This window comes from Macrobrachium nipponense, chromosome 16 (genome assembly GCF_015104395.2).
Source record: "Macrobrachium nipponense isolate FS-2020 chromosome 16, ASM1510439v2, whole genome shotgun sequence".
NCBI classification, from domain to species: Eukaryota; Metazoa; Arthropoda; class Malacostraca; order Decapoda; family Palaemonidae; genus Macrobrachium; species Macrobrachium nipponense.
This window is the reverse complement of record NC_087209.1, coordinates 7,527,074-7,548,801: the sequence shown is the minus strand read 5'-3', so window position 1 is coordinate 7,548,801 and position 21,728 is coordinate 7,527,074. Positions and strand designations below refer to the sequence as shown.

The 21,728-nt window shown below is 41.9% G+C and overlaps 1 protein-coding gene and 1 pseudogene across 1 annotated transcript; both read left to right on the top strand.

The window, feature by feature from the left end:
- LOC135195255 (DNA mismatch repair protein Msh2-like) overlaps positions 1-3,587 on the top strand; it is a 54,492-nt pseudogene extending 50,905 nt beyond the window's left edge.
- Positions 3,588-5,670: 2,083 nt separating this feature from the next.
- LOC135195254 (uncharacterized) lies at positions 5,671-21,657 on the top strand. Its single transcript, XM_064221516.1, has 7 exons — positions 5,671-5,735; positions 11,723-11,811; positions 13,896-13,986; positions 15,675-15,742; positions 19,544-19,635; positions 20,415-20,549; positions 21,434-21,657. Exons 1-7 carry the CDS (start codon positions 5,671-5,673, stop codon positions 21,590-21,592), a joined length of 699 nt encoding a protein of 232 aa, XP_064077586.1. The 3' UTR covers positions 21,593-21,657.
- The last annotated feature ends 71 nt before the right edge of the window (positions 21,658-21,728 follow it).

Sequence of the window (21,728 nt, the reverse complement as noted above, 5' to 3'; positions counted from 1 at the left end):
TTTTTCTGGACGTAAGCGCCCTGAATGTCTTTGTGAAGAAGAGGAAGTTCGCTAGGAGGACGACGTCATCAGTTTCTTAGCAGCCCTCTTCGTCCCGGGGACTGGATGGTGTCACTGGACCTTCAGGACGCTTACTTCCATGTGCCGATCCATCCTTCTTCTCGCAAATATCTCAGATTCATGTGGGGAGGGAACGTTTTTCAGTTCAGGGCCCTATGCTTCGGCCTTTCCACGGCCCCCCAAGTATTCACAGGACTGATGAAGAACGTTGCCCCAGTGGCTTCATCTCGAGGGAGTGAGGATTTCCCTCTACTTGGACGATTGGCTTATCAGGGCCAAATCCAAGGAGAAATGTCTGGAGGACTTACGAGTGACGTTGGATCTAGCAGCTTCTCTGTTTGCTAGTGAATTTCGAGAAGTTCACAGCTAATCCCCAGTCAAGAGCGTATCTATCTGGGGATTCTGATGGCTTCTCTGGTTTTTCGGGCGTTATCCGCCCCTCCCCAGAGAGGATAACCCGAGGTTTTGGAGAAGGTAGCAATCTTTCTAGAGAAAGATGTATGCACAGCGAGGGAGTGATGAGTCTGTTGGGACACTCTCCTCTCTGGAGCAATTCGTTTCTCTAGGAAAGGTTGCACCTCAGACCCTACAGTTCTTCCTGACGAGGAACTGGGATCGGAAATATCAAGGTCTGGACTTTGCGTTCAAGATTTCGCAAGAGATAAGGAGGATCTACGTTGGTGGCTAGACCCTCTATTGTTCAAGGAAGGCCTTTCCTTGCAAGTCCGGAACCCCAACCTAGTATTGTATGCAGACGCTTCGGACAAAGGTTGGGGAGCTACTCTCGGGGCGAGAGAAGTGTAAGGCACCTGGAGGGGAGATCAGGTGTCCTGGCACATCAACAAGAAGGAGCTAACAGCGATTTGGTTAGCTCTCAAGACCTTCGAACCCCCTCGTAAAGGGAAATATGTTTCGATCAACTCCGACAACACTACAGCCCTGGCTTACATTCGAAAACCGGGGGGACTCACTCTCTCCCTGTACGAGACAGCGAGATCGCTCCTCTTGTGGTCAGAGGAAGGACATAAGGCTTCTTCACCAGGTTCGTACAGGGAGAAAAGAAATGTCAGAGCGGATCTGCTAAGCAGAAGGAATCAAGTCCTTCCCTCAGAGTGGACTCTGCACGCGGACGTATGCCAGGAGCTGTGGAGGACGTGGGGCAGGCCCCATCTTGGATCTATTTTGCCGACCTCCAGGAATGCGCGGATAGATCTATACTGCTCCCCTATTGCAGACCCAAGAGCAGTGGCAATAGATGCATTCCTCATGGATTGGAGGAATCTGGATCTGTACGCGTTCCCGCCTTTCAAGATTATAGGGGAGGGGACGTTAAGGAATTCGCAGCGTCAGAGGGAACAAGGATGACGTTGATAGCTCCGTTCTGGCCCGCCCACGACTGGTTCACAGAGGTACTGGAATGGCTGGTGGATGTCCAAGATCCCTACCTCTAAGAGTCGATCTGCTCAAACAGCCCCACTTCGACGAGGTTTTCACAAAAACCTCCTCCCCGCTCTCAGTCTGACTGGATTCAGAACTATCAAGAGTCTCGTCAGAGCTAAGGGCTTTTTTCGGCAAAGTCTGCAAGGGCTATTGCCAATGCACGTAGACCTTCCACATCTAGATCTACCAGTCGAAGTGGGATGTTTTTCGACGCTGGTGCAGGACTCATAAAGTTTCCTCCTCCAGTACCTCTGTGACGCAGATTTGCAGATTTCCTTATCTTCCTGAGGGAAAAATGCGGGTTTGGTTGTCTCCACCATCAAGGGGTACAGGAGCATGCTTTCCTCAGTTTTTCGTCATAGAGGATTAAACATATCTGAGGACAAGGACCTCCATGATTTAAATCAGATCGTTTGAAACGGTTAAAAGAACCTCCTCCTTAGTGCCTAGCTGGAATCTTGATGTCGTGCTGCTCTTCCTGAGGTCCTCAAGGTTCGAACCTCCCCAGCTGCTGCTTCGTTCAGAGACCTTTTCGATGAAGACTCTTTTCCTCTGTGCGTTAGCGTCAGCAAAAGAGGGTCAGCGAGCTGCAGGCTCTAGAAGGTGAGGTAGGTTTTCCAAGGAGGCTCCGCGGTTTGCTCTTTTTCTTCCGGCTTTCCTAGCCAAGAATGAAAACCTTCTTCGCCGTGGCCCCCCCAGGAGCTTCGAAATCAAAAGCTTATCCTCCTTAGTCGGGACAGAAGAGGAGAGATCTCTTTGCCCGGTGAGAAGCCTGAAATATTATCTTCAGAGGAAGAAAAGACTTGCCGCTAATGTAGAGCAATCTCTGGTGCTCTGTAAGGGACCCCAGTAGGCCCTTATCTAAAAATGCACTCTCATTCTTTATCAGGAATATTATTAGAGAAGCACACTCTTTCTTGCAATCAGCAACAGTTTACAACCTTCTGAAAGTCAAGGCGCACGAAGTACGGGCCATCGCGACGTCTTTGGCTTTCAAGAAGAATTTGTCATTACAAAACCTTATGAAGGCCACTTTTGGAGGTGTGAATCAGTCTTCTCTAATCACTACCTAAGGACGTATCGATTACGTATGATAAGTGTTTTGGGCTAGGCCCTTACGTATCGGCGGATTTCAGTGCTGGGGGCAGGGAGCTGAAACACATCCTTTTTAATCCTTTTTTCCCTGTTAGTTTTAAGTTTGAGTTTTTTGGTTGTACGAAGGAAGTTGCAGGAGGCAGCTCCTTCTTTCGTATACTAATGTTAGTAATTGGTTAGGTGATCGGTTGTGCTTAAGGCTCCTTGCAATTGGTAGTGATAGGCTCTGGCATGTAAGCGGGTTGATCCCCATTGACCAGATCCTGCTTGGATTCTGCCAAGTAAGTGGACTCAGTTCCCATTGTAGACCCAAAGAGTTCTTCAGCCATAGGGTCACGCCCTCGCTGAGACTCTTTAGGCAACGCAGACTAATAGACAGTAACTATCAAGTCTTCTGCCTAAATCAGGTAAGAACCAGAGGTTTATATTATGTATTCCTTTAACATGTGTTTGTCCCCACTTTCTAAGTAAGTATGTGTCTCTTTCCCTCCACCAAGGGTGTCAATCAGCTAGTATATATATGGCAGGGAAGTTCATGTACAAAAATGATATTGTTAGTATACAATAAAGTTTTGTACATACTTACCTGGCAGATATATACGATTGATGGCCCGCCAGCCTCCCCTCAGGAGACAGGTGGAAGAAAATAACCTGACAGGAAAGGGGGACTGGTTCTTACACCCGCCTCCCAGCGGCGGGTAAGGTAGATCACCTGACCTACCTGTAGCGTGTGCCGCGAGTTTTGAATTTTCTGTCGTGACGTCAGAGACCTAAGCTAAGTATATATCTGCCAGGTAAGTATGTACAAAACTTTATTGTATACTAACAATATCATTTTTCTTCTTTTGTGTGTATTTGAGTAGCTTGTATTGTAAGCATGTATCTTTCAGTAGGGCTGAATGAACTATTTGTTGATTAGATATATACATTATTTTTTTTTTCCCTTTTTTTTTTATTCCAAGTCTGCGACTAAAGCTCCTGATCATCATTGATGAGTAGGGCGAGGACGTCAACTTACGATGGCTTTGGTTTAGCTTGGGCAATATCAGAGTGAGTACTTTTTTTTTAAAAAACTTTTAGCATAAAAATTGCATTTGTTCCGACACGGGCATACAAACCTTCGGTCCTTTTACAATAGGAAGTACTAGCGGCAGCTGGATAGGTCGTAAGCTTTCGAACAAGGGGTTCGGTAGTTAACTGCTTGTCCGACAGCGCGCGGCGCGCGACTGGTAGTAAACAAATCACTTTTGCTTTCGGCCTGCTGGCGTGTGGACGTATATCATCGCTCTCTGCCCGCTTCAATCGTCGTTTGCTTTCGCATGATTGTGTTTTTCTTTTTTTTTCTTTTTCTAATTATCTAGTGAAAAACTGAATTGTAAGTACAATCATCTTTCATTGAATTCAATTGTGAATTAAAGGATCTTGGTGTCAACCAACGCCCTCCGATTACCCGAGTGCCGGGACTGAAGGGCGTAAGTGCATGGGCGGGAATTCATTTTCCCAAGAATGATCCTCGTATTGCGTATGCTTCGGTGCCGAGGGGGGGGCGGGAGCACTCGCTCAGAGCGGTATTTGAGGGTTGGAAAATTGGAAATGTAGATGAAAATCGTAAGTAAGTGCTCTTTTCATTTATATTTTTTTGACCCTGTATGCCCGTTTGCCGAACGAATGCGCTCGGCACAGGAAACTTATTTAGTATGGAAGTGGAATCGCAAGTACAGTATTCTTTTCATTTTCATATATTATTTTGATTGTAGCAATACTCATTTTGGATCAGTTTCCGAGCTTACCCGGAAATTGACCCTTCCCCCTTTTTTATTTTTTGAATGAAGTGAAATCGCAAGTGCAGTTCTTTTTTCATTTTCATTTTTTATTGAGATTGCATTGTTTACTGGATCAATGTTTTTTCCGCGATTCCCGGGATTGATCCTTCCCCTTTTTTATTTGTATGAAGTGAAATCGCAAGCGCAGTAGTCTTTTCATTTTCATATATTTTTGATTGCATCAATTCATTATGGATCAAGGTTTCCAGAAACCTTGATCCATAAGGTAAGGAATTGATCCTTTCACCCTTGCGCTCGGTACCTAGGGCGCAAATGCGCTCGATCCGAGCCCTTATTCATTGTGAAGTGAATCGTATGCAAGATGCATTTTCATTTTGTTCCTTATTATTGATTGCATCAAATAATTTATTTTTTTGGTTCAAGTTCCGCTCAGTCAGGGAATTGATCCTTATGCCCTTGCATTCTGGCCGATGGCACGATTGCTCTCGGGCTCTTATATTGTTGTTGGGTACATGGGTACTGTGCGGGGTGGGGAACGAGACCCCCCCCCCCCCGACTCAGCTACCCACAGATGGCCCTTCCCCCTTGGGGGGGGGAGGGGGGGGGGGGAGGTTATCGGCGTTCTTCTCCTCGCCCGATCCGTCGAGCGCAGGGGGAGGCGCTCGGTGCCCGATAGTACAATTGTATTAGGGGTCTTCCACTCGTTCGGAGAGGGCTCGCCCCCCAGCGCGAGGGACTTCCCCCCACTAATCGCTACTACTGTTATTTCCGCAGGTGCTACTGCCACGAGGTGGACCTTGGTGAGGTATGGGCGTCCTTCCATTTGCAGGGCGTGCTAGTGTCCAGGGGCTGCGGTTTCTATGTCGTGGGCCTACTGCGTCACCCATGGAGTGGTGACCACGCACCAGGTGACGACGTCCCTCCTCACCTGGTGTACTTGCCTCACGTGGTAACAGTCTTGCCTACAGCCGCTGTGAAGTGCCGTTCGCCGTACCGAGAGGGGGGTGGGGGCGTGCCGCCGCCGCTCGTGGTTGCCGCGCTGCAGCGACCACACTTCCGCTGCCCTAGAGCTCGCCCCTGGACCTGCCGCCGGTACCAGGATGTTGCTGACTGCCTGCTACCCTTCCTGTGTTTCCCGGTGCTGCCTGCCGTACCTGCCGATTCTGGGCTGACTGTCCATGCAGTTGCTGCGCTGGCTGTCCCTGCCGTTGCTGCGCTGGCTGTCCCTGCCGTTGCTGCGCTGGCTGTCCCTACCGATGCTGTTGCTGGCTGTGCCCTGCTGTTTCCTGAGATGCCCATACCTGCTGATGTCCAGTCCCCTGTTCGTGGTGGTACTACCCCAGACTTTGGTCTGCTGTACAGTGCCCTGCGTCCGGGCCCTGGCCCCTTCGGTTCGGCTACAGCAGCCCCCGGCTCCGCCTGCCCTGGATAGCAGATCTTTCTACGTCTAGTCCTGAGGAAGCTGACGAAGAAGAGAGGAGGAAGGTGTCGTCGTCGTCGTCTTCATCTTCTTCGTCGTCGGCTGCCGCCTCTTCCCCTTCGACTTCTAAGGCTTCACAGCCGAGGAAGAAGAAGGTTGCCTCCTCCCTCCTAAGAAGTCTCCCCCCTCTCGAGCTTCTCGGGACCCCGCTCCTCACCTCGGTGGGACGGATTTGGGTTCCTTCCGCTGTCCTCCTACTCCTTCGGGAGCGGGGCCCGTCTCTTCTTCCGCAAGGAAGAAGACTACGGGGACCAGAGGGGTACCGCTAACACCGGTACTTAACCTCGCCTGGTGTCAGTGGTTCTGCCACTGCATCAGGGTCCGTCTCGGCCTCTCGTTCGCGGGATGGTACCGAGTGTACGGTCGCCTACCAGCGACCGTGCAGCCAGGAACCAGACCTCTGAGTCCCGCTCAGCGTCAGGTTCACGGCACGGGGCGGAGACTGGTGACAGCCGCTCAGGCGACTCTCACCAAGACCAGCTCTCACTCGCGGCGAACAGCTGGCTACCCGGGGACGTGACGGTCCACGACCGACCACGGACTGAGGCTGGGAGAGGTCCTCCGTTGCGCCGGTGCCAGCCACGGCTGGAACCAGCGACGTGACGTGCCGTGAGGACAAAGCACCGGTCTCACTGTGACAGTGGAGTCCTGCAGGTCGCCTGACCGTCGCCCTCACAGAAAGCGACCGGGTACGGCAACCAGCACCAGCTCTTCTGACACTCGAGATCGGGGCCGCTGTGCTCAGTCCAGCCGTTCTCCACAGCGAGACGGTTCGACCAGGCCTGCAGCGTCGATCGCCAGCCGCGGGTTGACGATCGCCTGCAGCCCTCCAAGCCTGCTGGTTCTGCCAGCGAGCAACGAGGGAGCGTCAGGTCTGCCTCTCCCGTACCTTCAACCTCCTCGGGTTACACCGGGAGGAGCGAGGTATTGAGGGAGTGATCGTGAGGGGTGCGCCCCTCATGATCCCACCACAACGCCCTACGTGCCAGGCACGGTTCTTGGACCGGCCAGGACGTATGCGCAAGTGGATGGGGAAGACCGAGAGGGCTGTCGCTGTTCCCCCTTCTTAGGAGGAAGGTTCTCGGAATATGCTCTTGTTCGAAGGGCTTAACGGTCCCACTCTGCAAGATGCTGTGACTTCCGAGATCCAGAGGAACTTTGCCGAGGTTACGGCGCTGATTCGTCAGCACAATGACCTCGGGGAAGGATCGCCGCCTCCCACCAAGCAGAGCCAGCGTCTCGGCTCGAGTCGTTTTGGGGCCCGAGAGGGAACCCAAATCGACGGTGGGTCTGCCGCGATCGGAGCTTGCCGACTGTGTTGAACCAGGTAGTCTCTCGTCTCCGGACAAGAAGGCTCTCTCAGTTCTAGACGGTCGAACAAGCTACTTCACCTCCTCTACTGCGACAGAGGCGTTTCTACGTGTCTTCGGACACCGTATTTAAATACCCCTTCGGTCCTCCTGAGGTTTCGACCTCGACGAGGACTGGAATGAAGTCGGAACGGTATCGGCTCTCTCCTGTCAGGTGTCGATCAGCCCCACCCAGACGACGTTCACAGTGGCGGCAGACACTTACCTACAGTATGAGTTCGTAACCCTCCTCGGGGAGGGAAAACGTTTTTTTTCTCCTGACGATATCGTTTTCCCAGGCTCTGAGAGGCCACCGCCGTAAGGCGATGGCTGCTCCTTTTCTTCTCCAACTGCTAGATCCGCTGGGAAGACGAGCCAGTATCCAATTCCTCCCCCATTCCCTCTCTCCTTACGGCTACGACGGGAAAGGGGAGGGATCCTACAGAGATTTCTCTGTAAGATCCCACGTTAGGGGCTGCGCTACCGGGGGGACCTTCGGGTCCTACCTGACGTAAGCCCCGGTCATTGAGGAGGGATCCTGCCCTTTCTCGATTTCTACGGGAATCGAGAGGACCACCAGCCGATATCGTCTGACGAATTCGGTGGGGGTTTCGCAGAGTGCTTAGAATTCTACGAATTTCTAGCGCACTCAGAGTGTTCGAGTTTTTTACGATCTCCAAACACTTAGGCGAGACCACGGTCCAGAGTGAGCGAGAATCCCCGATAATTGTTACACGATAATCGGGAACCTCGCTTATGCTCGAATTCCTGTAATTTCTAGCATTTGGAAGAAGACTGCTGCTGAAAGAAGAGTATCTCACAGTAGGCGCTTAACCTGGAATAGAGAAGAACGGACGGGAACTTCCAGTTTGGCTGAACTATCGTCTTCGGTATTCTGTTCACCATTGAAGCTTTCCTTTGGGAAAGACTTCTCCTTCACTCTCTTGACTAGAGAACGAAGGCGGTCGATCTCCAATCCTTATTCTCAGTCCTTATAGGGGAAAAGATTTTAGGATGGAGGTCGTGGTACAGAACCTACAAATATACTACGTATATTACCCTCGCGACATGATTCTTTAACAGTTGAATTGTCGTGGGGTAGGCGCATACCGTAGTTAACTCTACGGTTTTGTGACCGAGACGAATTGTATCTTAATTGAACTGCAACTCGGGGTTGCCTGCAACCTACCAGCAGTTATCAGTTTCGATTTTAGATACTTGGTATTGTCATGACAACACCAATTCAGCTTTTGTATTTACCGAAATCCGTTTCGGTTAAATATAATTGCTCGAGGCGTATTCTTTATGCTCGATGGTTCTAGCCGAACGCATTCCTTTGTGGAATAATGGATTACCTGGCAACTCAGGATGACGAGTCACCGAGAGCTACTGCGTATTGAACTGCCTGATAGCGGCTCAGTATCAGCTAGGTCTCGGAGATACACGGTCGGTTACGTCTCTCTCTCCCCTGGTTGGATTGACTACCGAACCGTATCTCTGCCCAACAATCATGGACTTAGGTCTCTGATTAACGGGGATTCTCGCAATAATGAAGGACCATCTACTGCTGTGACGCTCGATTTTCATCGCCGGCGACATTGCGAGAATTTTCAACAGAGATATCTCTTGACTCTTTCATCTTTCTGTTTACCAGCACGGTAACAGAAGTCTGTACTAGTCAACCGCTGCATCGCACTGCGATAATGCGAATGATTTTTGCAGACATCTGAGTTTGTCTTCAAAATATCTTGTATTCGTAGGTGTGCAATTTCATTGCTCGCCCTATTAACAGATATGTCAGAGACATCGCCTACTCTCCGACCTGACAGCTCTACTTCCAAATGTTCAGGCCCATGAGAAGCAGTTCTTCAGCCAGTAGTTCCCTGTCTTCATTACTCGAAGCGCTCCGCTTTTATTGCAACTACGATCCTCACCACGGACAGCAATCAATAGCGGTTAGCGTTCTCAGTCTTTGTAGCACAGGTTCAGAATCTTGAGAATCCTTCTCTCGGTTCAGCTGTGAAGACGTAGGTTGCATTTTCTGTACACCTTCGTCTTCAACGTCACATAGTGTTGTTTCTCCTTACCCGAGAATCAACTATACTATGAGATATCTTGCCATCAAGGACCTCGGTCTCTAGAAGGCAATTGACTTATCGCCTGTTGGGCACATGCCTTAAGAGAGTCATCACCTTGCCTTCTGGCATCGGTGACGAACAAATTATTTGTTTAGTCTCTTGGCATAACCCTGTTAAGGCGAAGGTCACGTGACTTGCTCGGGTGCTTGGACAACTTGCCTCCTACCGAAACGCAGTCAGTAGGCAGCTGTCAGAGCGCCCAAGTCTGTACGAACTTCGCTGTGGACTTAGTTCGGTTGTTCCATAACAATCTCTTTTTTCTTCGTCCTAACGGCTTGTCACAGTACCCATACCATCGACACCATTGAGTGTCGGTGTCCTATCCACTACCGAGAACAACAACTTCGCTGCAGACGGATAGACCAGTATGGGTACAGGACATCACCGAAGTCGAGAAGAGGGATAGTCATACGACAATTCCCTTCTTTTCCTCTGAGGTAATTGCATGACTTTAACTGCGAAGTCAAGCATCCAGGGGATGGGGATTCGTGACGCTCGATTCGTACACCGAATTCGTAGCGAAGACTCTGAACCCTTCGGTTCCTGACGATCGGTTAGAGTCCTTCACAATCCCCTCCCTAATGGACTTCACCGCCTTCCGATGCGAAGGAGATGCTGCTTTGTCCTGTGAAAGCGCGACCCGCGCTTTCTGAAGAAACTCGACATCCCAGGCTGAGTGTTGAAGACTCTTCGTCAGCACCAAGATGACCTAGAAGTACACTCCCTCGAGTTTACACAAGAAACTTCTCCTTGGCGCAGGTACTGAGGCAGGGGTCTGGTACAACAGAACCACTGGCACCCTCCTTCTACCTTTTGGATATTGCTGCCCACAGGTCCTTGGATCGTTTTTCCTTTAGGACCCGTGGTGGCTGCTCAAACACGTTGTCTAGCTAACCCAGACCCTAGCAGGCTGAACAGCATCGAGTCCTGGTGTGACTGTAAGAATAGATAAGTGATGAGAGAGTGACTGGCTTCTCTTCCTATCTTTTTCTACCCTCTACCTGTGGGTAGAGGGATACGGTCATCACCTTGCTGGATAAGGACGAGATGCCGGTGAGCTACTCGACAGAGCCCCATCCTATCCCTTTCACTAGGGATGGGAGCGAATATCCACCACTTCCTCCTACAAGGGGGGGAAGTGGATGCCAACAAGAGACAAACCATAACGTTGTTTTGGCCTCTTGCCAAAAATAGGAACTTGTTCTTGTTTTTGCTGGTACGAAGAGATACGCTTTTTTGCCCCCCTCTCTCTTAGTACTTTTGGGTCAGAGGTCCAATGACCCATTTTGATCCTGCGGTGCACACCCCAGATCAATCGGACCAGAGGCTTGGATCCCCTCCCTCGCTCTTACGAACCAGGGAGGCTTTCCAAGGTTGGGCGAACACCAAGTCTGTTCACAAAAGACTCAGATTTCCAACCCACCAAGAAGTGAGTCCCTTTCTTCATTTGTAAAAGGAAACCGAAGGTTTGTAAAAAAAAATGCCCGTGTCGGAACAAAGACAATTTGTCCAAAATGCATTTTTTCCCCCCTAACTATACAAACCTGAGTCCTTTTTTACACTAGCCCCACCTCATGCCACCCCTCACTCTGCAGTTTTTGCTTTGGGCCAAAGCAAAAAGTGATTTGTTTTTTTTTTTAATTTTCCTACCAGTCGCGCGCGCGCCTGTCGGGGACAAGCAGTTTTTTTTTTTTTTTTAACTACGAAACCCCTTGTTCGAAAGCTTTTACGACCTATCCAGCTGCCGCTAGTACCTTCCTATTGTAAAAAGGACCTCAGGTTTGTATAGTTAGGAAAAATGCCCAATATTTTTGGACAAATTGTCATGTTTTTTTGGTGCTGTATAGCACATGAGGGGTTTTTTTTTTTTGCACGGAAATATGTGAGCTTAGCCCTTCCCCTAAACAAGTAATGAAAAAGGGTAAAATAGCAGGAAACAAGCATTTAGAGACCAAGAGGAGGAATATATTGTAAAAAAGACAAATACAGATCTAGCAAAGTTTATATCCAGTACTGTAAAACAATACATTCCTTCCCTTCCCCTTCTTCCATGGTTTTGACCGATGTATTAATGAATAAACTTCGAAATTGTCAAGTTTTTTTTTTTTTTTTTTTTCTTTTTTTTTTTTTTTTTTTTTTTTAGTGCATTGAATTTTTATTTTCTTTTTTTTATTAAGTAGTTTTTTTTTTAAAATTACATCAGTGATATGTACAGCTTGCACAATAGTACCCTGCTTTTTTAATCATGAAAATTATTTTTTTCCCCCCAAGGATTTATTTTACTAAAATAACTTTATTTTTATTTCACAGGTACATAGCTAAAGAAATAGGAGCCTTTTGTCTATTTGCTACTCATTTTTTTTCATGAACTACCAGTTTAGCAGATGAAGTTAATTCTCGTGAAGAACTTTCATGGGTGACAGCATCTACCTCCCTCATGGTTCCCTTACTTTTTATTATATCAGGTAATACTTTAACAGGTATTTTATTGAATTGTGTAACAGAAAGATACAGTTTAAACTGTATCTTCTCTGTGTATATACTGTAATTTGTTATGCTTTAACTGATTCAGTTTATTAAAACTGAACCTCAAGTGCTCTTGTTAAAGATTATTTTTTTTTTTCTTAGGTGAACATAAGTTCTTTCCTCCCCCTTTTTTTCCGTAGTTTTTTTTTTTTTTTTTTTTTTGAGAATATTAAAACAATTGGTGGTTACACCTTATGAGACAGGCTTAACACATGACAGAAAATGATGGGATTGAATAAATAGACTAAAAGAAAAAATGTGGGAACTGAGAAGTCAGGTGAAAAAAAAGGTGGGTTTGGCAAACTGTTAGCTAAAGAGCTTCTTTAAAAGCGATCAGTGGAAACCAAATGAAAGAAGACATTCCAAAGGGCAGCAGAAATTGTAGGGGTGTGGGTGATGTCAAGAGGAAAGGGGGATATAGAGGAAGAGAGACACAGTGAGATTGCAGATATACAAATGGAAAACCTAGCAGGAAGAGAACCTTCAAGCTGTGGCAAACAGGAGGGAGACAAGGGGAAAAAAAAGGGGGAGGATCCCTCAACATAGTAAAGGGAAAAAAAAGCCAAAAATAATCTCAGCCATGGAAGTTTGTAAGGAAAGATAGACATGTGAAAAGGGCATGTATAAACAGATGAAAATGAATGAATGATGCTGTATTTTTTTTGAAAAATTCTGTAGAATGCAGTAATTTGTAAATGTGAAACCCTAGAGTATTTGGAAATGATAAGATGAATCAATAGAAAATAAAAAACAGGAGCTAAAGGATCCTCAAGAAGAGGATAGACAATAGAATGCCACAAGACTCAGCAAGGAAAAAAAAGTAAAAATGCCATGACGAAGAGAGTACTATAGTTAAAAATTAAGTAAAGTAGTATATCATTGTTTTTTTTTTTTTAACCAGACCACTGGAAAAGCTGATTAACATCCTCTTTCTATGCTGGCCCCCAGAAGGATTAGGTAAATAGGGAAAACCTACAGCTTTTATTGTGGGAGGGGTCCCCCCCCGAACCACATTTATATTTGAGAAATGAATTTTAATCACCAGAAATAAAATCCCTCTGATTTTTGCATTGGCAGAGCGTGGAAGTGAACTCTGACCACCTAATCAGTAGGCGAGCAAAAAATAAAACCTACGAAACAAACTAATTTTGCCCTGTTTTTTTTTTTCCTAGTTCAAATAGAATATGAACCACATTTAGTTGAACTTTTTGCTGTAACCCTGCAAAAGAAAAAATTTTTAATTTTTTCCCATAACTGAAGCGTTTAATCATGTTTTTTTTTCTTCATAGAATAAATTTTGTGTTTTTTTTAGGTTTCCGGTCCAGGAGCCTGCGATCGAAGCTTTGGCTATACACGTAGCCAAGCTAGCCAACTCTTTTTTTCCTGATAGTGTGATTTTGAGGTATGATGGGTATTTTGAAATTGCCTTTGCATGTTTTTCTTTTACAAAATGCCATATTTAAAAAAATTATTGAACCTTGTAGATTAAAGCAAAAGTAATTTTTTTTTCTTTTTGTAATTCCCATTAGTTTTAAAGTTATTCCATTTTTTTCTGAACCACAAGTTTTGGGAGGGGTCATTTATTGGCAATTTTTTTTTTTTCAAATATTTGCTATTCTATGATGATCATTGATAACTGGCAGTATATTTTATTATTTCACTCATATGGAGATGTATGAAAACTAAAAGTGAAATGATAAAGTTGTAGACAATTTGGGCTGTAAACTTTATATTTTTATATTGCAGTATTTTTTTTTGGAACTGCAAGAAATTATTTAAACAAAATTTTTTATTTTTACATATTTCTCTAGTAGGAAGGAAATATTTTTTTTAGGTAGCCTGACTTTTTTTTTAGTGGTCTCTGTACCCCTTTTTTTTTCAGTAAATTTTAATTATAATTTTGTTTATATTTCATCATGAAAATTAAAAGCTAGAATTGTACAAAGAGGATAAGAGGGAAGATTTGTCTTATGGTCATTGTTTTTTAATTATTTCTTATATGTATTGTTTTTTTTTTTTACAGTATGCAAAGAGAAAAGCCGGCGAACTGGAAAGACGAATTCTGTTGGCGAGGATGATGATGAATCAGAAGAAGCTGTGAAAAAAGGAAGGAGGTAGAGAAAACGGTGTAAGTACTTAGTGGGGAGTCTTTTTTTTGGGACATTTTCTTAAAATCTGTTCAGCATTAAAGTGTTTTTTTTTTTTTTTTTTAGGATGTATAAATTTATGTCAGAAAATGAAATTAAAACTAGAATTTTATTTAATATCAGCCTTAGGTGGCTTTTCTTAGCAGAAAAGTTTAGCCCTTGTTTTTGAATGTGGATGAATTTTTTTTTTTGAAGTTAGTCTTATTTTCTAATTTTTTTTTTTCAATTTTTTTAATGAATAACTAAATATTTGTAAATTTATATCTAAAAATTATGTTAAAGACAAAATAGAAATGACCATTAAACGGTTTTTTTTTTTCTGCATTAACTGCTGCAATATTTAATGTTTTGACATGAAAGTATACATAAAACTGAATCGGCAAGAATAGAAAAGTTCTTACAATTTTTGAAGGGTTTGCAGTATTGGAAAGAACCTCCACAATACATGGTTTGATATGCAACTTTTATAAAGGTTTCACCTCCCCCTGTTTTATCATCTTTGAAATTATTTTATTAAGTAGAGTTGCTATGGTCAGTTGTCACAATTTTGCAATGTTATGAAACAGTTGGTTGGTGGTTATCATTGATGAAGAGGAATTTACACAACGTGTAACAAGGGGGATAAACATTACTGAGAGAAAGTAATTACCAAAAATAAATTTGTGAAATATGAAAGAATATAGATATCAGCAAATAGTGTGTGTTTTACATTTTATTTTATTTAATTCAATAGATATGTTATATCATAGAGTCTTGAGTCTCAAATTAAAATGATCCGAAATAAAGTAGACTCCCATTTGGGATAGTTAAATATGTAAAACGTTACTTTTGTTCTGTAGGGGCAAAATACGGGTGAATTTTGCCTTCAGTATTTTTCAGTATTTTTACGTTATTGTCCCTTGTCTGACTTTTTTCCAGGAGGGGAGAAAAAAATTGATAGAAACTTCCTCTCCAACAAGCCTCAGCCCTTGCAACAAACAAGGAGGGGTTTTGACGATGAAAAAGTTACAGCAGGAAATCGGCCCCCAAGTTTGAGGCAAGAAGAATGCTTTCTACGAATAACACCATATATCTGTTTATTTTTTGTCCCCCCCTCGTGAGACCTGACTGAAGTAAAAAATATCTCCCGAAGCATTTGTTTCGTTTGCTTTGTAATGATGCCAAAAGGTTTTTAAGATTAAGGTATTTGCAGTATGTGTAGTTCCACGTGCTAGTATGTTTGTATACTTGATTTAAACCAAAAGAAAATAACTATGTAATACTGTGAAACTCTGATATTTATTAACTTTATTTGTCTTTTTTAGAGACAAAAGCCACTTGAAGTCGTAGGGTCGGGGGTTTTTTTTCTGATCATAACTTGGAAATCGGAATAATTCCCCTCTTCGGGTTTTTTGAGGAGACATTTTTCCCTAAGACCCCTCAGTTCTTCTGCATCCAAACAATAAAAGGCTCATTTAGTGTTCTGTAAACTGGAAGATACCATAGTTATGTGCATATATATATATATATATATATATATAGTTATTTATATATATATATTTTATATTATATATATATATATATATATATTTATATATGTATGTATGGCATATTCTATGTTTCTTTTATCTTCTTATTTGATTTTCCCTTCAAAATATGTTGACTTCCAATTTTAGGAGAAATGACCTTATGGTATATGTTAATGACTTGGATGGTAAAAGTGCTATGCCCCCCTTTAACAGAAGTTTGTAGCAGAGAATTGAGGAGCGTAAGGGGATGAAACATCCCTTAAATTATATATATATGTTTTTTGCTATAGAAAAATGTGGAGAGAAAATGATAGCAAATTCATTCATCTGCATGGTGTAAAGATCACCAGGTGACCCGGGAGCGTCATATTTTGCCCCCCCCCCCAAAAAAAAGGAAAGCATTTTTTTTACATGGCCATTCATATTACGTATATAGAAAAGTTATTTTATCAAAATGAAATATTAAAGGGGGGCCACTATGTATTATGGCCTTTTTACCCAAAAATTAAAAAAAAAGAAAATTGGAAATGGCCAAGAGAAGCTTTGTTACAGTAATGGTAGCAGTATTATGCCAGGGTGAAAACACAATAAAATTCAGTTAGAATGTTGGGAAACGGCAACAGGATGAAAAGTATGTCAGCAGAGTAAACCATTTAAAAAAGGTGTGGAGGACACTTGTCTGTAGTTTACTCAAGAAACTAAGGTAGAGAGAAACAAGGAGAAAATGTACCGAGTATTTTTTTTTTTTTTGAAATTTAGACAAAACTGAATGATACGGAGAACAGAAAGGGTACTAATGGTTCCCCAACTTAAATCATTAATAATAAAGCTGCTGTCTTTGAAGTAGTAGTAGCATTTATGGGTTTCGAGGCAATGCCCTTTGCAACGGGGCCCTATCCTATCTTAAGTTTTTTTTTGTTTTTATTTGTTGAGCTATCCTTCCCCTCTCTTTTTTTTTCCACATCAAGTATATTGTTTCTTTTCTTATTTCGTTTTTTTTTGTTTTTTTACTCGTTGAGAGATTGAAGAAGGCACAAGAGTTAATTAATTTTACTGTATGAGACGACCGTAGTAATGTTTCCCTTAGGCGGAGAGCTAACGAGAGTGTAAAGGTATATCCTTAAAAGAGGAAAAGGTTTACATGGAACGGTAATAAGAGGCATTAATAGCTCTACTGATGAATGGAACAGTGACAGACAATTATTTTTACAAATTTATTGAAGAATAGCATAAATGTATTAAAGAAAGTTACAAAAGGTGTATGTTAGGATTGTAATTGTGAATTTTCATAATATTTGTAAAGATGAGTGTAGCGTATTTTTTTTTTCTATTCGTGCTACTTGTTTTGTTTGAAAAATGAATTCGCAATGAGCGGAAACATAATGGCAGACTATTAGAGCTCTCGGGCGTTACAGAGGAAAGCAATACTGAAACAGACATTTGTAAGACAAAAAATAGAGGCGTAATTTTGACCTTCAGCAACCATATGCAGAAAATGAGTGATATTGGTGGAAAGTTTCCTGTTTAAAGACATAATGAAATAGGAAAAGAGACCTTAAATCAGAATGTAAAGGGAAAAAAGAGAAAAAAAAAAAAATGATTAATTAAAGAGCTTAACGAAATTAATAAAATACCGCATACGACTAAAGAGGCGCCGTTGCAAAGGCATTGCATCGACCAGTAAACAACGATCAAGGGCGTTTATGGGCGCGAACGCCCTTCAATTCAGCCAAAGACACAAACAACGTGCGCTTTGGGCGTCGGCAAATCAAAAAGATTTAGTTAGTTTATTTTAAAATGTGAAGAAAAATGTATCCAGCTTTTAGAACCCGCCGTGGAGGCGATGCTCAAGAAAAACTGGGAATGCCCTTTTACAGGATATTAATATATAATTTTCAATTTTATTAGCCGGCTAGTATTTGAGACGAATAGGAAGTAGGCCTTTTTCTAAGTCACTTTTTAGCGAATTTTTTCTAGTAAGTAGGCCTGGGCCTTGGGGGGGGGGGGACATGTGACAGTGACGATCGATACTAAAGCTTATCTTAGGTAGTAAGGTTAAAGTTTTTAGGTTAGTTTTCCTGATTATTTTTTTATAAATAACTTAGGTCATTGGTTTGTGTTTTATTATACAAATGCAGAAAACCTTCATTACCGGAGGCCTAGCCTAATGTAGTGTAGGTGGGAGAGGATTAAGCAATTTACAAAAAAATACTATTGAGGAATATTATCGTCATCTTGCTTTTTCATACCCAACGGACAGGTATTAAACAGCGTCCTGCGGAAAACCTGGCATTTTATTTGCATTCTAGTAGGTTTAGGAAACAATCAAGTGGGACTAGCCCCTGATCCAGTCTGCCCGCCCCTGTTTTTTTTGATCCACCCCTCAGAAAAAAAGTACTTTTTTTAACGTCCCCCTGCCACCGGAGATACGGGCGCCCCAATCATGAAGTCATGGTGGGGGAGGGCAACACCTTGAGACCTGCCACTGGTCGTTTTTTCCACCTTTCTGTTTGACAAGACGGCTTTGAAAATAGCCTAGACCTAGCTACTTGTATTTCAAAATGCATTCTAGCAGGTATGCATCTTTTCCTCATGAAAAATGGAGGGGAAGGTTGAATGATTAGTTTTTTTGGTTAATTACCCACTACGTAGTTTTATTATTAATAATAGAGCTACATTTTTTTTTCTAATTGCAGTTCGCAGTTCAGCAACAGACAGGTGGCCCGCAGAGCAGGAGATAGCTGATTGGTTAGGATGGTGGAGTAGTGGAGCAGTTCTTTTTATGAGAATTGTGGGTGAGGGAGTCAAATATTTTTTTTGGGATGCTCATATCAGAGGTGTAATTTTCTCTCGTGTGTTTTTTTTGAATCAATTAAATGTTTTTTTTTTCTGCCACTACAAGGAGATTCAGTTTCTGTTATTAATGACCGGAGACCTAGTTGATGTTTTTTTTTTTTTTATGCAATTGATTTGTAAAAAATGTTTCTAGCATCCAAGCGGGTGTCCTAACAAAGAAATGTTGAAAAAACTCATGTGAATTCATATTTTTTTACTCTCCAGGGAAATAATCGATCTCTATTTTTATCATCGTCAGAATAACATCTGTAAAAGCATTATAGGAGTAGTGGTATAATTTTTCAGACTTATCCTTTCGATATATTGTGAATATTGAGGGAAATCAAGTAGTCCTCACAAAGATGGTATACCTACTTCACGTTCATAATGAAAATTTTTTAGTACTGTGTTATGTTGATATAATGTGCTTCCAGCTGACAGAATTCAGTATGTTGGTAATTTTGTGTATGTGGACTTTCTGGACCTCAGTAAAATCTCCAGATAATTAAGTATAATAGTCCAGTATTCTTTGATCAACTGATTGACATTTTAGGTAGAGCAGTGGTTTCACTTAATTGCTTAATGCCTCATGTTTTTTAATAATAATATAAATTGAAACAAATAAGTTTCTGTTATAAATTGTGGCCTTAGAATGATTTTGATATCAGCGGCACTTCTAATATTTTATAAAATGTGTAGTTAAGGCAGATTCAGAATTGCTTGTAGGATTCTGCATTAATAAGTGTCTTGCATTATTCAAATAGTTACAGTACAGTATTAGGGAAGTGGGAAAACAAAATCTTATTCAATTCCTTCATATATCACTAAAATTTTTGGCTGGGATAAAGAGAGTCATTGGAATTATCTGTCGTTATCAATCCCTCTTTTGTAGGCTTATGAAACTAAGAAAAACTTCCCCATTATTTTATCGTAATTTTGAAGTTGGTATAGCAGTAATCTGTTTTAATTCATTTTTTAAATTATGTATCAAGCTTAATCCTGGATAAATTTATATGTAAAGCACTGAATTGAAAATATTCATGAGAGAAAGTACCATTTCATTTCATAAATCAGTGTATTAATTTGCAGCAATATTGAATGCTTTTGAGATTTATTTTGATTCCAAATGCTGTAATGAGCATTTTCTTATTCTGTATTAATGTTAACCTATTTTTCAACAGAGGACCTAGATGGGGAGGAAGTCGGGGATTTCCTTTCTTCATTGATGGACCAAGAACTTAACACAGAAATATGTGATCAGTCAGAAGATGAAGTAAGTTCTATTTTATCAGTTACCCATGTTAACGAATGCTTCATGGTAAGCCAAATCTTTAGGGTGATCTGCCTTAGGTTTTGAATTTATGTTAATTGGTTTTGAAGTTGCAATAATGTCAATCTGTCCCTCACTGGAATTTGTCTGTCTGCATTATCTTTTTTGTATCCCTTATTATCCACACTCAATCAAAGACAGTAAACTTGGCCCCTTGTATTTTGATAGTCCGTTTTTCTCCGCATTGTGGCTTACAGTAATTTTCTGTAGTATTTATGTTGTAACAGTTTTTCACTATTTTTAATGATAGTTAGTCTTTCCATCTAGCACCAGGCATAGGAACTTCCACATTTGTATTTGTTTGTAACCCATCTTTCAAATTACAGGTATACATTAAGTATTTCATAAACCTGGTATCATGAGGATGCCTTTATAATTTATTTATTTATTGTAAGTAGGAAAATACTGTTGGATGGTTTGCCTTAAAGAAATGAATGACCATAAAATTCTTAAAGAAAATGCTGTATGGCAAAATATAAATAGGAAAGAAAGTTTGAAAGACCTCTTTTACACCATTCTGATTAAAATGTGAACTGTATCAGTGCTAAAAAAAAAAGATCGGTGAATTATGCTCAGCATTGAAGAATCTGGAGATTGTGTCACCAGAGAAGGCTGTTGTGTTGAACAGAGCTTTGGTAGGTGTGCTTAGATGGCCTAATTGTAGTAAGTTTTGTATAGAGAACTCTTGTCATGTTCTACATATTCTGCTTCTTAAATTTCAGATTGGTCGCCACCTCTGTCAGTTTTTCAAACTATGTTCTGATGGCAATTCAAATCAGGTACTAGAAGAGATCTCAAAGATGCCCAATGTTAGTATAGGATCATGCAATGTTCAAGAAGAATCTTCAGAAATGTGTGTAAGTATTTTTTCATACTTGGGCCCCCCATAAGGGGGCCAGTGCCATCAGTGCACCTCATGCGGTGCAGTGTAGGCATTACTCAAGGTTCATTGCAGCGTCTTTTCGGCTCATAACTGCAGCCCCTTTCATTCCTTTTACTCTACCTCTGTTCATATTTTCTTCCGTTTATCTTACTTTTCACCCTCTCCTAACATTTGTTCTATAGTGCAACTGTGAGGTTTTCCTCCTGTTATACCTTTCAGACCTTTTTACTATCAGTTTCCATTTCGGCGTTGATTGACCTCATGGTCCCAGTACTTGGCCCTTTGGGCCAAAATTCTCTATTCCATACTTGAGACAAATTTTATTGCAGTAAGATATATAAATATTTCATGTTAACAATTACAATGATTTTTTTTTTTGTGACAGGGCAATTCTCTCATAGCAAATTGAAACGTTACAAAATTTTAAAGGTGTGAATAATTGTCCCAGCATTGAAATTTTTTTCTAAACTACATCCTTGTCATTTTGTCATGTTTGTTTTGTTCATCTATCTGTACAGTGTTGGTGAATCCATTTGAAAAATCATATCACTGTGATATAACCTTGTGGCAATTTTAATATGATTTTTTATTTAATTCTAGGACGACTGTAAAGGAATTATAAATATACAGGCATTATTTTTGTATGTACTGTGTATACAGTACTACTGTGATATTTGATATAAGAAGTTAATGTTGTTAGGCAATTACTTCTTTGTGCAGTTTACCTTTTTATTTTGGAGGCACACCACAAGTTTGTAGTTGTTCTCCTGTTGGGGCACTCATAGAAACACCTTATTTTAATATTTACCATTATTCTGTTTTTCCAAAAGGGTTCAGTCAGTATTTTATTTATTTTAGGGAGAGGTTTCCAGTATGGCAGAAGACGTATCTGGGTTGCAGTTGAACGAGGACGGCTGTGAGGAGCCACCGAGAGAATTATCAGAGTTGGAGAAGCAGCAGCTACAAGATGAAGCAGATGGCTGGACCGTAAAAAGAAAAGGAAATAAGAAAAGATAGGGTTTATTATATATCGTATATAAAAATATTTTATCTATTTATTATCAATAAGATGTTGTAATTCAGTCTTTTGTTTTTAATCCTTAAAGATTACAAAACCTAGATTAGAAAAGCTGAACATTCTGTGGAAAGCCAA

Coding starts and splice junctions, on each gene's coding strand:
- LOC135195254 (XM_064221516.1), top strand. CDS start 5,671: ATGCCCATACCTGCTGATGTCCAGTCCCCTGTTCGTGGTGGTACTACC. Junction 11,812..13,895: donor CTTACTTTTTATTATATCAG/GTAATACTTTAA, acceptor TTTTTTTTACAG/TATGCAAAGAGAAAAGCCGG. Junction 20,550..21,433: donor AAGAATCTTCAGAAATGTGT/GTAAGTATTTTT, acceptor TATTTATTTTAG/GGAGAGGTTTCCAGTATGGC.